Source organism: Hemitrygon akajei, chromosome 4 (genome assembly GCF_048418815.1).
Source record: "Hemitrygon akajei chromosome 4, sHemAka1.3, whole genome shotgun sequence".
Taxonomy (NCBI): Eukaryota; Metazoa; Chordata; class Chondrichthyes; order Myliobatiformes; family Dasyatidae; genus Hemitrygon; species Hemitrygon akajei.
This window is the reverse complement of record NC_133127.1, coordinates 164,521,115-164,536,529: the sequence shown is the minus strand read 5'-3', so window position 1 is coordinate 164,536,529 and position 15,415 is coordinate 164,521,115. Positions and strand designations below refer to the sequence as shown.

General features: G+C 39.6%; 1 protein-coding gene across 1 annotated transcript in view; it reads left to right on the top strand.

Annotated features, from left to right (window-relative positions):
• The window catches only part of LOC140726896 (NEDD4-binding protein 2-like 2), a 34,279-nt gene extending 22,013 nt beyond the window's left edge, over nt 1-12,266 (top strand). The window contains exons 4-6 of the mRNA XM_073043868.1: nt 4,115-4,203; nt 4,615-4,691; nt 10,349-12,266. Of these exons, the coding sequence (XP_072899969.1) occupies nt 4,115-4,203; nt 4,615-4,691; nt 10,349-10,541 (359 nt within the window). The 3' untranslated portion in view covers nt 10,542-12,266. The remainder of the gene's footprint in view (nt 1-4,114; nt 4,204-4,614; nt 4,692-10,348) is intronic.
• Nucleotides 12,267-15,415: the final 3,149 nt, after the last annotated feature.

Genomic DNA, 15,415 nt, shown 5'->3' with positions numbered 1-15,415 from the left:
CGGGGGAGAGCCAGTGAATGTGGTATATTTAGATTTTCAAAAGGCTTTTGACAAGGTCCCACACAGGAGATTAGTGTGCAAACTTAAAGCACACGGTATTGGGGGTATGGTATTGATGTGGATAGAGAATTGGTTGGCAGACAGGAAGCAAAGAGTGGGAGTAAACGGGACCTTTTGAGAATGGCAGGCAGTGACTAGTGAGGTACCGCAAGGCTTAGTGCTGGGACCCCAGTTGTTTATAATATATATTAATGATTTAGACGAGGGAATTAAATGCAGCATCTCCAAGTTTGCAGATAACACGAAGCTGGGCGGCGGTGTTAGCTGTGAGGAGGATGCTAAGAGGATGCAGGGTGACTTGGATAGGTTAGGTGAGTGGGCAAATTCATGGCAGATGCAATTTAATGTGGATAAATGTGAGGTTATCCACTTTGGTTGCAAAAACAGGAAAACAGATTATTATCTAAATGGTGGCCAATTAGGAAAAGGGGAGGTGCAACGAGACCTGGGTGTCATTGTACACCAGTCATTGAAGGTGGGCATGCAGGTACAGCATGCAGTGAAAAAGGCAAATGGTATGTTGGCATTCATAGCAAAAGGATTTTAGTACAGGAGCAGGGAGGTTCTACTGCAGTTGTACAAGGCCTTGGCGAGACCGTACCTAGAGTATTGTGTGCAGTTTTGGTCCCCTAATCTGAGGAAAGACATTCTTGCCATAGAGGGAGTACAGAGAAGGTTCACCAGATTGATTCCTGGAATGGCAGGACTTTCATATGAAGAAAGACAGGATCGACTAGGCTTATACTCACTGGAATTTAGAAGATTGAGGGGGGATCTTATTGAAACGTATAAAATTCTGAAGGGATTGGACAGGCTAGATGCAGGAAGATTGTTTCCGATGTTGGGGAATTCCAGAACAAAGGGTCACAGTTTAAGGATAAAGGGGAAGCCTTTTAGGACCGAGATGAGGAAAAACTTCTTCACACAGAGAGTGGTGAATCTGGAATTCTCTGCCACAGGAAACAGTTGAGGCCGGTTCATTGGCTATATTTAAGAGGAAGTTAGATATGGCCCTTGTGGCTAAAGGGATCCGGGGGTATGGAGAGAAAGCAGGTACAGGGTTCTGAGTTGGATGATCAGCCATGATCATACTGAATGGCGGTGCAGGCTCAAAGGGTGGAATGACCTACTCCTGCACCTATTTTCTATGTTTCTATTCCTCCGTAGATTTTTCCATCTAGATGGAATCAATCTACTTCCACGGAGGCAGTCAAACTAAGGGGGGAAACAGGTTGGTTTAGGATTTTCATTGTCATGATCAACACTATGGAGTCATTCACTTGTATTTTACCCTTGCAATGTTTGGATGGAATGAGTAGGGGCATATGGAAATCATACAACGGTTTAATCTACTGTATCTCAGAAAAGAACTGAGTGAGAGGATAAAAGGCTAAAATGGTTGATGTAGAAGGAAATGGCAAGCTCTACTGATCAGACTCGCTGGCCTTCTGTTAAGTGAGTCAGAAATGCAGCCCAGTGGCACAGCTAGTAGAGCTGCTGCTTTGCAATGATGGGTCCAGGTTCAATCATGTAGGTTGGGAGATTAATTGGCCATGAAAATTCCCCTTGAGTGTTAGGGTAAGTATGTGTCTGAGAAGTATTAATTGGAATGTGGAGAGAATAAAATTGGGATCGATATAGGATTAATGTAAATGTTGGTCACATCAATGGTCAAAGGTCTTGTTTCTGTGTTGTATCTCTTTTACTTAAAAATCAAATGGTAACTGGCTATGAGGGTTATTTGGCCAATGGTGCATGTTGTTTTCACCTTGCACCAGGAGTGTTAGCAATTATAGACTAAGCATTGTTTATAATGGGACATCAAATCTTGTTCAGCAGCCCTTTTATACTCATAATCATTTCTCTTGGATTTGTTGCTTTGAAAATGATTACTGCTTTAGTTCAGAATTCTCTATTCGTTCTTGGTTCATCTGCATTTTCTTTTCCAGAGAAAAAATATTAGGCTGGAGGAAGGTGGAACATGTGTTCCTCCAAGTATGTGCCCTTTATAATTGATGTGAGAGAATTCTGTCAATAATATCTGCTATTTAGTTAGAGTTTCATCTCTTTACTCAGTGAAGCCAATCTGGTGTGAAGACAAATTTATTTCTCCTCTGTAATTGAGCTAAGTAATTTTGGTTGGCAAAGTTAATTTATAAATACTGCATCAGTCCAGTATTTACAAAACCAGATTATTTGAATTCTATTTTCACAGATTTGAATTTTAATATGCTTTTAAAAACTGCATTTAAGATTACCCTGAGGGGATAGTTAGCTGGATCATCTCACGGGGAAAAATAACTTTGGTGAGGGACGGCTACCTTCCTATATTGATCAATTATACCTTCTGGTGAGTGAACCAAGAAATGGATATTGATGTCTTTGAAGAAATCTGATTGGGGGATTTATAGAATTAAAGTGGCTTATTGAAGAGTAAGGACAGAAATATCCTCTTTCTCTTACTAGTTTTGTGTAATTGTGGGCCAGAATTTGCTGGAGGAGGACATCTGGTGCCATGCAGTATCTATTAACTACCTTTACTCATCTGTTAACTCAAAAAAAAAGTTTGCAGTGGATATTGCTGGAAAGGTGTTCATTGATATCAATGGTGCATCATTAAGATTTGTGAATGACCAATTAAAGAACAGTAAAGCATAAAGAGAATGGTAAAAACAAGCAGAACGAAGTAGAGTCAAATTAGATAAAGGAAGACTGGACAAAAATTACAAAGAAACTTAAAGGAATATTATGAACAAACATTTTAAAAACTTAGAAACAAATTATCATCTTCAGATAGGAGATTCCAATTTTAGTTATTACCTTTCTGAACTTTCAACACTGTGTGGCATTTCAAAACTAGTCATGTTATTAACTGAGTTATTATGTTGTCTTTCAATAGATAGTAGAAATGCAATACTTGAAACTTGCTTGAAAATTGGCAGTGAGTGCCAAATTTTGTGAATTGTCCAGTTTTCTATGGCACTTCTGCACTTGTAGGAGAATATCAGATTATGTTTATTAAATTGCTAATGAAGCATGTAAATTAAACCTTTAACATTATTTTTCCAGCAAATTCTAGGCCTATATATTTAATATGATGATAGATAATATGTTGCATATGCATATGTCTTTATGGAACAAAATTTCTGTCTATAGCTCAGAAGCATTCTTCCTGTTTACTTAATTTTGATGTAACATCTCTCAACTTCTACCAAATGCTCTGAATCACTATGAGTATTATCAATGCAGTCTGCATGTTTATGCATTAAATTGTGCACACTTTGCAAATGTTTAGAAAAAAATCAGCTTTAATATTAAGGTTGGAATGTAACGTTCTAGCTTTATAAACTTGCAAAGCAAAAACCTTTATAATGTTGATCTGCATTTCTATTATATGAAGAAATATTATTACATCACAAACTAGTGGATGATGCAGTCTTCATACTGTAACATACATAAATGAATAGCATAACTTTAGAAATTGTCATATGTCACTTATTTCAAGTCAAGCATCTCATCAGCAAAATTTGATTTTAAAAGCTAAGTAATAAGTATCAAATGCACGATAAGCATGCCAAAACTGATGGAATGAAGCATCTACATGACAGAGCCAGAAAACTGTTTCAATATATAAGTGTGATAATTGAAATTTATCACAGTAAATTCATAAGAACTTGTATAGGGCTATAATCAAACTCAATTTTAATTTGCAATGTACGGTGGAATACTATATTTGGATGAAATAGTGGGTTTCATTATCAATATAAAAATCATTTTAAATGAAAGTTCAGCAAATGAGCATTGAATTAATAAATGTTAATACCTCAAACTTTACCTCAAAATTGGGATTTGTAAGTGTGTGAGTTATACATTGAGGTAATAAATGCAAGCGCGCAGAAATACAGACAGATATCGTGCGAGAAATTGATAGAAATGAACAAATCAGAGTTTTGGAGCATTGTTGGTGCTGTACACAAATAGAAACACAGCATTTTTCAGATAAAAGAAGTATAATACAAAGTTGAATGTAATCTATATTCTCTTTTATTAATAGCAAAAAGATGTATGGATGAAGGCAGGTCACCCATAATTATAGATAATACAAATATCCAAGCATGGGAAATGAAGCCATATGCAGAAATGGTAAGGTGTTTGTGTACTTCGGAGATCAATTCGTAAGTAGTGACTGTAGTCACTTGCCAGATATTAGGAAAAAATCTTTTTAGTACTTCTGAAAAATAAAACAATTTTACTTTATTTAACTCACTAAAGAGTTTAAAAATATTATGATATACTGTATTGCACGCATCTTGTAACAGAATTGCAGCCAGAATCACAAATTAGCATCATTTGGAATTTATGTATTTTGGATAATATTTTTAGTTTGTGTTGCCATTTAGTTTGTGCATTAATAAGTTTTAATTCTGGTATCCATGCACCTTCATTCAAACAAATGGAGCATATAAAATAAGTTTATGTGGAATTGAAAAATTGACATAATTAATCAGCCAGGAAATGCTAATTCCTGATATTGTTTACTGTTACCATCCACAGGCTGTGCAGAGACAGTACAGAATGAGTTTTCGTGAGCCAGAAACTTGGTGGAAGTTTAATGTTGTGGAGCTGGAAAAGTAAGAAATAAACTTAATTTAACTTTTTTAAATTAATTGCTTATATTGAACATTTACAGAAAGGATATTAGAAAGATTTGATATTTTGTAAATATGTATATGAGATCTCATTAAGGCTCTTCAGTGTCTGATTTGATCCATCTTATTTCTGGCCATGCTGGAGGAGTTCATCAGGCCAATAGTTATGACCCAACAATCTCACTGATTAGTTTATATTTCTCTGTCAACCAAAAAGTTAAAAATAACAGATTTTTGCTAATGATCATTATACATTGGAATATGGAACAGTTCTCCCTTTCATGCATTTAGTCCTAGGCAACATTCAGATTTGAGCCATTGTGACAGAACATTCAGAAGCTTGAGAGAGGTAGTGACCAAAGAAGGAGCTAATCATTTTGATTTCTTTGGTATTATTGTTGCCAAGCCCACATCTCCTACTTTGTTGCCACTAACAAAAAATCTGCCTAACCTGAACATTTATTATTGTTCCTTAAATTTTGCTGAGTCAAAATCCTTGGACCCCCCCCAACTTTCCTAATAACATTTGAGAACCACAGCAATTAACGAGACAACAGTTTACCATCAGCTTTCCAAGGGCATTTAGTTTCAGGAATAAATGCTGGCTTCACTGATGATATAAGATGACTTATTACCTGTTTATGACAAATTATTTGCAATTTAAACTGTACTATCGCCCATGTCTGTCAGACTTCTAGACTAATAAGACAGTGGAGCCATGAGATGCATTTTGCATGGCAACAATTAAATAAATGGCATATCCAGTCATTAAGACTGAGCACTTCAGGTACTAATTGCATTCTCCTTTCTAATTAGTGCTCATATCTTGCGTGCTAGTCTTCAATGACAGCATAGCACTGTAGCACAATACTTTAGAATCTGCCTTTCAAATGCCTTAAAATAGTGGTCACCAACCTTTTCAAGCCCAAGATCCCCTACCTTAGCCATAGTCAAAGGCAAGATCGACCCCCCCCCCCCCCAAGATCGATTAGTTACACGCATGCTCACCGGGGCAGGAAAAACCGGAAGTAAAACCCCGCAACCCGGAAGTAGAAATAATGTATAAACACCAGGTGTGCCCACCCTTTTTTGCAGCGCGGACAGGTTTAATATTGACAATATTCTTGCGGACTGGCCAATGGTGGGGGGGAGGGGGTGGTGTTAAACACAATGGGAATACAGCGATACTCAAAGCAGATTTCTTATGTCCAGTCTATTCTGCAATGTAGTTCTAGCGGCTCTTGGCACTTAGCTTCTGTCCCGAGCTGCTCACGTTTTTTCCACTGAAAAAACTCGACACGTTTGTCTTTAAGTGCAGGGTGTTTGGACTCGGGGTACTGAATCAGTTTTGAGTGCTTCATTACCTCATTAGACAGCCTCCGGGCCCGAACTCCAGCCTCCTGCCCGCCCACCTCCAGACGCCTTGACCAGGTATGGCTGGTCATGGGTGGGGTGAGAAGACAAGGTCAGGGCCGGAGGTCCCCGTACTGGGGCTGCGGCGGTTGCAGTCCGAAGAGAGTGACTGACCGACCGAGCGAGGAGTGCGACAGGACGCATGCCTAGCCCCCTTGTAGGATCTAACGGCTGACAAAAATTTGTTTCAGTAGATCGCAGTGCGGTAGCTGCTCTGATACTTACCAAGCCCTGAGCCCGAATTAGGTCATCTGCAAATATTTTAGCACCGGGTTCCCCACAAACATTCGGTGTGGTAAACAGGTTTAGAGGCGGCGCCCATCTGTCCACGCTCCAGGCCAGTAACATCAGCACTTCCCGCTGGACGCACGAGGCAAACCAGTGATCCCTGGCGCAAGTGTGTCACTGCGTTTAGGCAACTGATGACCTTGCATGGGTTCAAGTTCAACAGTGGGCTGACAGGGAATGAGGAAAGGTGCAGCTGACTCATATTGTTTCCTCGTGGCCCGGTGGTTGGGGACCACAGAAGTACACTGTGTAAACACAAAGTACACTGCAGATGCAGTGGTCAATCAACACATACAAACAAGCTGGATGAACTCAGCAGGTTGACTGCTCATTTCAACGGATGCTGCCCAACCTGCTGAGTTCATCCAGCTTGTTTGTACGTGTTGAATTACACTGTGTAAGATTGGAACTAAAACCCCGCAACCCAGAAACAATCTCTCAAGAGTATTTGTGTATTTAGTTTTCTTTTTTTTCGGGATCTACTGGGAGAGTCTCAAAGATCGACCAGTCGATCGCGATCGATGGGTTGGCGACCACTACCTTAAAACATATCTTTTTAATATTGTCTTTAGTTATCAGTAGGGTGGAGTACACAATCCTCTGTATCAATGGTGCTGACGTGGCGGTTGTTGGGAATTTCAAGTTCTCCATTGTAAATATTGTGAACAATTTGTCTTGGTCCAGCTTCATATATTGCATTTCCAAAAAGCACACCAATGCCTCTATTTCCTCAGAAGGCTAAGGAAATTTGGCATGCCCCCAGTGACTCTCACCAATTTTTGCAGTTTCATCGTTGAAATTATCCTATTCAGATCAATTACAGCGTACTATGGCAACTGCTCTGTAGAGCACTGCAAGAAATTGTAGAGTTGTGAATGTAGCCAAATAAATCATGAGAACTGGTCTTCCCTCCATCTATACTTCCTGCTGCATTGGGATAGCAACCAATATAGGCAAGGATCTCTCCTGCCATGCTCTCCTCTGCCACTGAGCAGAAGATAAAGCTGGGGCTCAAGGATAGCTTCTATCCCACTGTTACTAGATTCATAAATGGATCCTTCATATGTTAAAAGATGTTCCAATCTATAAAGCCATGGCTCTTGCACTTTATTTGCTGTCCTGCACTTTCTCTGTATCTGTAACACTATATCCTACTTCTGCTTTCTGTTTTACTACCCAGATGATCTGTTTGTATGGTGTGCAATCAAAAGTTTTTCGCTGTATCTCAGTACATGTGACTTGGTACATAATACACTAATACAAATACTAATGGTTGGTGCCTGGAAAAGTAAAACAATAGAATAATGAAACAGTCTGTAATGATTGGAGAGCTGACAGTCCAAACAGTCCTAATATTTATAAGAATGTAATGCGTCACCCGACACAAACGTTGGTGATAAGTTTCTCTGCATGAACCCATTGTGTCTAATATCTACTATTTGTGACAAGCTAGTGGTTCTGAGGCGAGCCCCCCTTGACAAAATTAAAAATGCCTGGGAGCAAGATTTAAATTTTTCACTATTAGACGATGTATGGGATTCTGTTTTCAAGTTAGTTAACTCAACCTCTTTAGATAGATAGATAGATAGATAGATACTTTATTCATCCCCATGGGGAAATTCAACATTTTTTCCAATGTCCCATACACTTGTTGTAGCAAAAACTCATTACATACAATACTTAACTCAGTAATAATATGATATGCATCTAAATCACTAACTCAAAAAGCATTAATAATAGCTTTTAAAAAAAAAAGTTCTTAAGTCCTGGCAGTTGAATTGTAAAGCCTAATGGCATTGGGGAGTATTGACCTCTTCATCCTGTCTGAGGAGCATTGCATCGACAGTAACCTGTCACTGAAACTGCTTCTCTGTCTCTGGATGGTGCTATGTAGAGGATGTTCAGGGTTTTCCATAATTGACCGTAGCCTACTCAGCGCCCTTCGCTCAGCTACCGATGTTAAACTCTCCAGTACTTTGCCCACGACAGAGCCCGCCTTCCTTATCAGCTTATTAAGACGTGAGGCGTCCTTCTTCTTAATGCTTCCTCCCCAACACGCCACCACAAAGAAGAGGGCGCTCTCAACAACTGACCTATAGAACATCTTCAGCATCTCACTGCAGACATTGAATGACGCCAGCCTTCTAAGGAAGTACAGTCGACTCTGTGCCTTCCTGCACAAGGCATCTGTGTTGGCAGTCCAGTCTAGCTTCTCGTCCAACTGTACTCCCAGATACTTGTAGGTCTTAACCTGCTCCACACATTCTCCATTAATGATCACTGGCTCCATATGAGGCCTAGATCTCCTAAAGTCCACCACCATCTCCTTGGTCTTGGTGACATTGAGACGCAGGTAGTTTGAGTTGCACCATATCACAAAGTCCTGTATCAGTTTCCTATACTCCTCCTCCTGTCCATTCCTGACACACCCCACTATGGCCGTGTCATCAGCGAACTTCTGCACATGGCAGGACTCCGAGTTATATTGGAAGTCAGATGTGTACAGGGTGAACAGGACCGGAGAGAGTACGGTTCCCTGTGGCGCTCCTGTGCTGCTGACCACTGTGTCAGACCTACAGTCTCCCAACCGCACATACTGAGGTCTATCTGTCAAGTAGTCCACTATCCAATCCACCATGTGAGAGTCTACTCCCATCTCCGTTAGTTTGTGCTTTAAGATCTTGGGCTGGATGGTGTTAAAGGCACTAGAGAAGTCAAGGAATGTAATCCTCACAGCGCCTGCCACTGCCTGTTGCAGTTCAAGGTCATACAAAGGGCCCATATGTCTAAAACTAAATTATCTCGCATGTATCCAGATGTTAATCCCTGCTGCGACAAATGCAAAAGGGGCGAGGCTTCCCTTATTCACATGCCCTAGCTTGGAAAAATACTGGAAAGATGTTTTCCAAACTCTATTCCAAATATTTAATTACAATCTGGAACCTAACCCTTTGATTGTTCTTTTCGGTACCCCTGGTGAGGGAGACACGCACCTAAGTCCGACCAGACGTCACATACAGTCTTTTGCCTCTCTTTTGGCCAGGCGCGCAGTCTTGCTCAGATGGAAGGATGCATCCCCGCCCACCCATGCTCAGTGGCTTAGGGACATCATGTCCAGTCTATACCTGAGAAGATCCATTTTTCAACTCTCAATTCGGACATAAAGTTCCAAAAGGTGTGGGGACCCTTTCATGAATATTTTCAGAATTCCCAGCCAAACTAAAGGTTCAAGCCTTCTTCCTTTCCTCTGCACATAACTCCCTGACTTTCAGCATTTTCCGGTAAAATTCTACAAACTTAGACATGTTAACATACAACAGTTTATGTGTTAGGAAAATACACCTTCTCTATACCAATGCAGCTCTGTAGGGACAAAGGTTCTGTTTAACCCTTTTTGCTAATACAATGATGGCTTGGAGATGGGGATTGGGAGGGGTAGGTCAGGGCAGGGAGGCAACCAAAGCATGGTTGTACTAATGGTGCATCACTTTCATAGATGTGAGTTGTACATTTGTTATGTACTGCACAAACCTCCTTTGTACTATGCTTTCACAAGGAAATCTGCAGATGCTGGAAATTCAAGCAACACACACAAAATGCTGGTGGAACGCAGCAGGCCAGGCAGCATCTATAGGAAGAAGCACTGTCGACGTTTCCAGCCAGTGCTTTCTTGATTTAGAAAAACAATAAAAATATTGCTGAGAAAAAGAATGTAATGCATCAGATTCTTTCAGCAATGATAAAGAAAAAGTGGAAGCTTGTCAAATCATAACTTCATTTTTGTTGGGTTTTGTTTGAAATCATTTAAATGCAGTGTCAATGAAATGATCTTTCTCACTACTTTTGCCAGGACAATAACTAAACTGATTTTAAAATGTAATAAATGTTGTTTAATATTATTTTCTAATTATACATTGCTAAATTTTATTTTATTTCAGGAGGAACAGACATCGGGTTCCACGTGAGAAGATTATTCAAATGATGACCCGCTTTGAACACCCCATGTCTTCAGATATAGTGTTAAGTTCAGTGGAGCCTTCGTATAGTCATAAAGTTATGCTGAATCTACTTCCACATTCTCACCAGAGACCACTTGGTTCAAGTTCCATCAGTGGTGTAACTAATAGATAGCATTAGAGATGCTTATGAACTGTTGGCATTTCAGTAAATCAATATAGCAGATCATTTCTTCCCAAAATGTATGTTTCTGGGAGACCAAAGTTTTAAAAGCTTATAATAAATATTTTAGAATATTGGAATATGTTGATCACTTGTAAAAGATGGTAGACTAACATTTGGAAGATATGTGTCTTATAATGCTCCATTTATTTTCTGTGGCCGAGCATCATGCCAGAAGGTATAAAATAGAGGATTTAGATGGAAAATATTTTGTTTTAACCTGTTTAAATTTATTCTGTGCACAGTTTGTAATTTTATACATGAATTTGTGACATGAATTGGAATTCACCTTAACTATTTTTATTGGAGGGACTGTTGGGGGATTCTGATAATGCATTCAGCTTGTTAATTTTAGTTTGACTGCTTTCCGCAAAATTGCACAATAAGGTAGCATATTATCTATAATTTGAAACAATTGATCTGCTGAGCAACTTGCTAGATAATTCAGTCATTCTTAACTTTTGGATAGCAGACAGTAAGTTATCTACAGTTCTTGTCAGATCAGAAGCTTGAATTTTTGTGTTTATGGATATTTGCATGTATTTGGAGGAAAGAACCCCATTTCCTTTATTGGTGGAATATCTCAGATACCCTAAATTTGCATGAAACAGTTTTAAGATTGTAAATTGAATATATTTTAAAATGGAGAAATACGGCAGTGTTAATTATGTTATTTAACATATTCATTCAGTTGAAAGCAGTAGATTTTACTCTGCACAATTGGTTTGACCATCCAGTGATCAGATTGATGTAACTTGGACTTTAGATGGATTTGGACATATTGTAATGATGGTCATCTCTCTAACCTGATAGATAAAAATATTTAAATCCTATGTAATATCACTGAGAAAGATTACCATACTGTACCTTAACTAATATTACTATCTTGGTAAGTTTGAAAAAATAATACTAACTATTGAATAGGTAACAAAGATTGAAGTTTTTTTGGCCTACATACAGGATGTTTTTTTTTACTAATTCTGAGTTGTAATTTTGGTATAAAATTAGAATTGTAATTAAAATTATTATTTATTGGGGAATTCCCAATTTTATCTGCTATTTGGATGTCAGTGATTACTAAGTCTTTTCCAAAACACCAGCATTAGTTTTTAGATAAACACCCACAGTTCTGTGCTCTCCACCCAGTTGATGTAATTCCTTTCTTTTCAACATGTAGGAAGTATAAAAGTGCAGGAGGAAGTCAGGGTCATGCAGCATCCAAGGAGGTCTGACTCCAAGTTTCCCAGCAGTTTGTTTTTGCTGCATTCTCTTCTGTCTTCGATTTCCTATAATATTTTGAAATGAATTGGCATTTCTTAATCTCAGAGAATAAAACAGTTTGTGTAATATTTCCTCACAAATGAATCCTCAGAATCTAGATATTATTTTGAATAATCTGCCTGCACCTTCAGTAAAAAATCTCCCCCTTCCCTATACAAGTGGATGTAAAAGATCTAATTTGAGAAACAGCAGTTAACCCATTCAATTTTTTCTTCAACATTATATAAAAAATAATTGTCATGTGATTTGATACTATATATACCTTGCTGTGTGCAAATAAACCATTATATTGCCCCATCTCTCAACAGTGACTACAGTTGAAAAGTATATTTAATTGCATGTTAAGCATGTTGTAAGATGTGAAAAGTGCTGAATAAATGTGTATTTTTCTTTTAATGGGCTTTTAGGTTTTCTATAGAAATTCCTATGACCTGCATTCCACATATTCTAGTATATAAAGACCAAAAGATGACTGAAATAGAAAAGCTATACCCACTTTTAAAGTAGTACCAAAGTATTCTGCTAGAAATCTAGCATTTTAGAGAATGTACTAAAACATAGAGTAAGTTAGCAGGTCGGTACAACATTGTGGGCTTTAGGGTCTGTAATGTTCTAAAATCAATCTAACTTTTCCCTCCATAGCCTTCCATTTTTCTATCATCCATGTGCCTATCCAAGAGTCTCTTAAGAGTATTTCTTTACCACCACTCCAGCAGGGCATTCCACACATCCACAATTCTCTGGTGTTAAAAATAAACAACTTCCCTCTGACATTCCCCCTATACTTTCCTTCAATCACCTTAAAATTATGCCTTGTAGTAGTCATTTCTGGTCTGGAAAAGAAGTATCAAGCAGTCCACTCTATCAATGCCTCTTACCACTCTATCAATGCCTCTTACCATTTTCTACACCTCTATCAAGTGATCTCTCAACCTCCTTCGGTGTCATTCTGGCGTCCCAGTCAGCCGCGAGTGCAGGGCAGAGAGGAGGTTTCTCGCAGGCTGGTGACGCACATTTAAAAGGAGAGCTTCGTGGGAGTTTGGTGTCATTCTAGCAGCCCAATCATTGGCGGGAACAGCACAGGGAGGAAGAAATAAAAGTACAGAGGAGACCAGCAGAGTGGCCATAGTTGGGAGTGAGCTAGTGATGAGAGTGGGTGTGTCAGGCTTTGGCTTGGAAGCGGCGTTGGCTCTGGGTAAGTTGGGTAAATTTTTGTTAAATTTCACTTTTTTTCTTACTGTGTCAGGGATATTTATTATAGTTTAAATTGCGCTTGTGTCCTCTTCATCCTGGATGTTGGAATCCTGGGAGACCTACATTTGAGTGACGTGCATCCAGCTGCAGCTCCTTGAGGACTAAGTTAGGGATCTGGAGCAGCCACTGGATGACCATTGGCTTGTACGGGAGATAGAGGAAATCATCGATCAGAGTTACAGGGAAGTAGAAACCCCTGAGTTGCAGGAAGTGGGTAGCTGGGTGACTGTCATGAGAAGAAATGGGATGGTGAATAGGCAGTTCATGCAGAGCACCCCTGTTGCCATTCCCCTCAGTAATAAAAATACCATTTTGGATACTGTTGTGGGGGGTGACTTCCCAGGGGAATGTCACAGAGACCAGGTTATTGACACTGAGGATGTGTCTGTAGTGCAGAGGGAGAAGAGGGGAGCAGTGGTGACAGGGGACTCAATGGTCCAAGGAACAGACAGGAAATTTTGTGGATGTGAACAGAACACCCGAATGGTATTTTGCCTCCCAGGTGCCAGGGTCTGGGATATCTCAGATCGTGTCCACAGCACTTTGGAGGGGGACTGCGAGCAGCCAGATATATTGGTACCAATGACATGGGAAAGAAAAGTGAAGAGGTCCAGAAGTGAGAATTTAGAGAGCTAGGCAGAAAGCTGACAAACAGGACCTCCAGGGTAATAATTTCTGGATTGCTACCTGTGCCACATGCCTGTGAGAGTAGAAACTGGATGATTTGGTGGATAAATGTGAGTCTGAGAAGCTGGTGCAGGGGGCAGGGCTTCAGCTTCTTGGATCATTGGGATCTCCTCTAGGGGAAGTATGACCTTTGCAAAAGGGAAAGGTTGCACCAAAACACGGGGACTAATATTCTCGTGGTTACATTTGTTAGAACCAATGGGGAGGATTTGAACTCCGTCTGCCATTTCTCAGCCCAGCTCTGCATCCTGTCTATGTCACATTTGTAACCTACAGCAATCTTCTATACTATCCACAGCTCCACTATTCATCGTGTCAATTGCAAACTTACTAACTCACCCTTTCTCACTTCCTCATCTAAGACATTTATAAACATCACAAAGAGCAGGGGTCCCAGAACACCACTGATTGCCAACTTCCAGGCACAATACAGTGGTGCTAGAAAGATTCTGAACCCATGGAATTGTCTTTATTTCTGCATAAGTATAACCTAAAATGTGATCAGATTTTCATGTAACTCCTAAAACTTGATAGAGAACCCAATTAGCCTGCTTTACATGGCCCTTACAAATATCAAGGTCTTTCTCAGTGGTGAATACTGAGGCAACATATTCATTATGGACATCCCCTATTTCCTCTGACTCCAAATACTTTTCCTCTTCTATCCTCACTTTATTCATCCTCCTGTTAGAATTGGGAAGATGTTGGATGAGGTTTCAGGGAACTTGGAGACACATGATAAGATAGGCCAAAATCAGCATTTTTTTCCTTAAGGGGAAATTTTGAGGAAATAAAGGCACAAGTACCACTTCAAACAACAAATAGTGACTTCCACAGCAAGAAGCAGTACCAATGCTTGTCAATGTACTAAAAAATGAGTTAAGGGGAATCGGCTTGAGTGGAATTGAAATAGACTGTTCCACATATCCCACAAAAGACATGCATAGATTGAGACAGTCAGTACCCTTAATTACCTCTTTGATCTGGAGAAAGTGAACAGAGTTGAAATTATTTAATTTTAAGACAAATTCAGACATGTTGGCCAACCTGGATTAGGGTAGGTCACGTTTAACTAGTGTTAGTTTTTTTTGAGGTGGTTACAAGGAAGGTTGATGAAGGAAAGGTGATGGATGTTGTCTATGTGGACTTTGGCAAAGCCCTTTACAGATTGCTACATGTGAGGCTAGTTTGGGAGGTAAAGTTGCTAGGCATTCAGGATGAAGTAATCATTTGGATTCAGCACTGTGTTCCTAGGAGAAGCCTGAGGAACTATTAGTAGTAGATGATTGTCTTGCTGATTGATGGATGGTGACTACTAGTATGCCACAGGATAATGGTGTTGGATTCATTGTTGTTTATCATCTTTATTAATGATTTGAATGATAATGTGTGAACTAGATCAGCAAATTGCAGCTGACACCAAGAGGGAAACAGTATCTATCATCAATGATCCCCACAATCCAGGCCATGCTCTCTTCTCACTGCTGCCATTAGTTAGGGGGTACAGGACACTCAGATCCCACACCACCATCTTCAGGTGTAGTTATTTTCCTTCAACCATTAGGCTCTTGAACCAGAACATAACTTCACTCACCCCAACACTG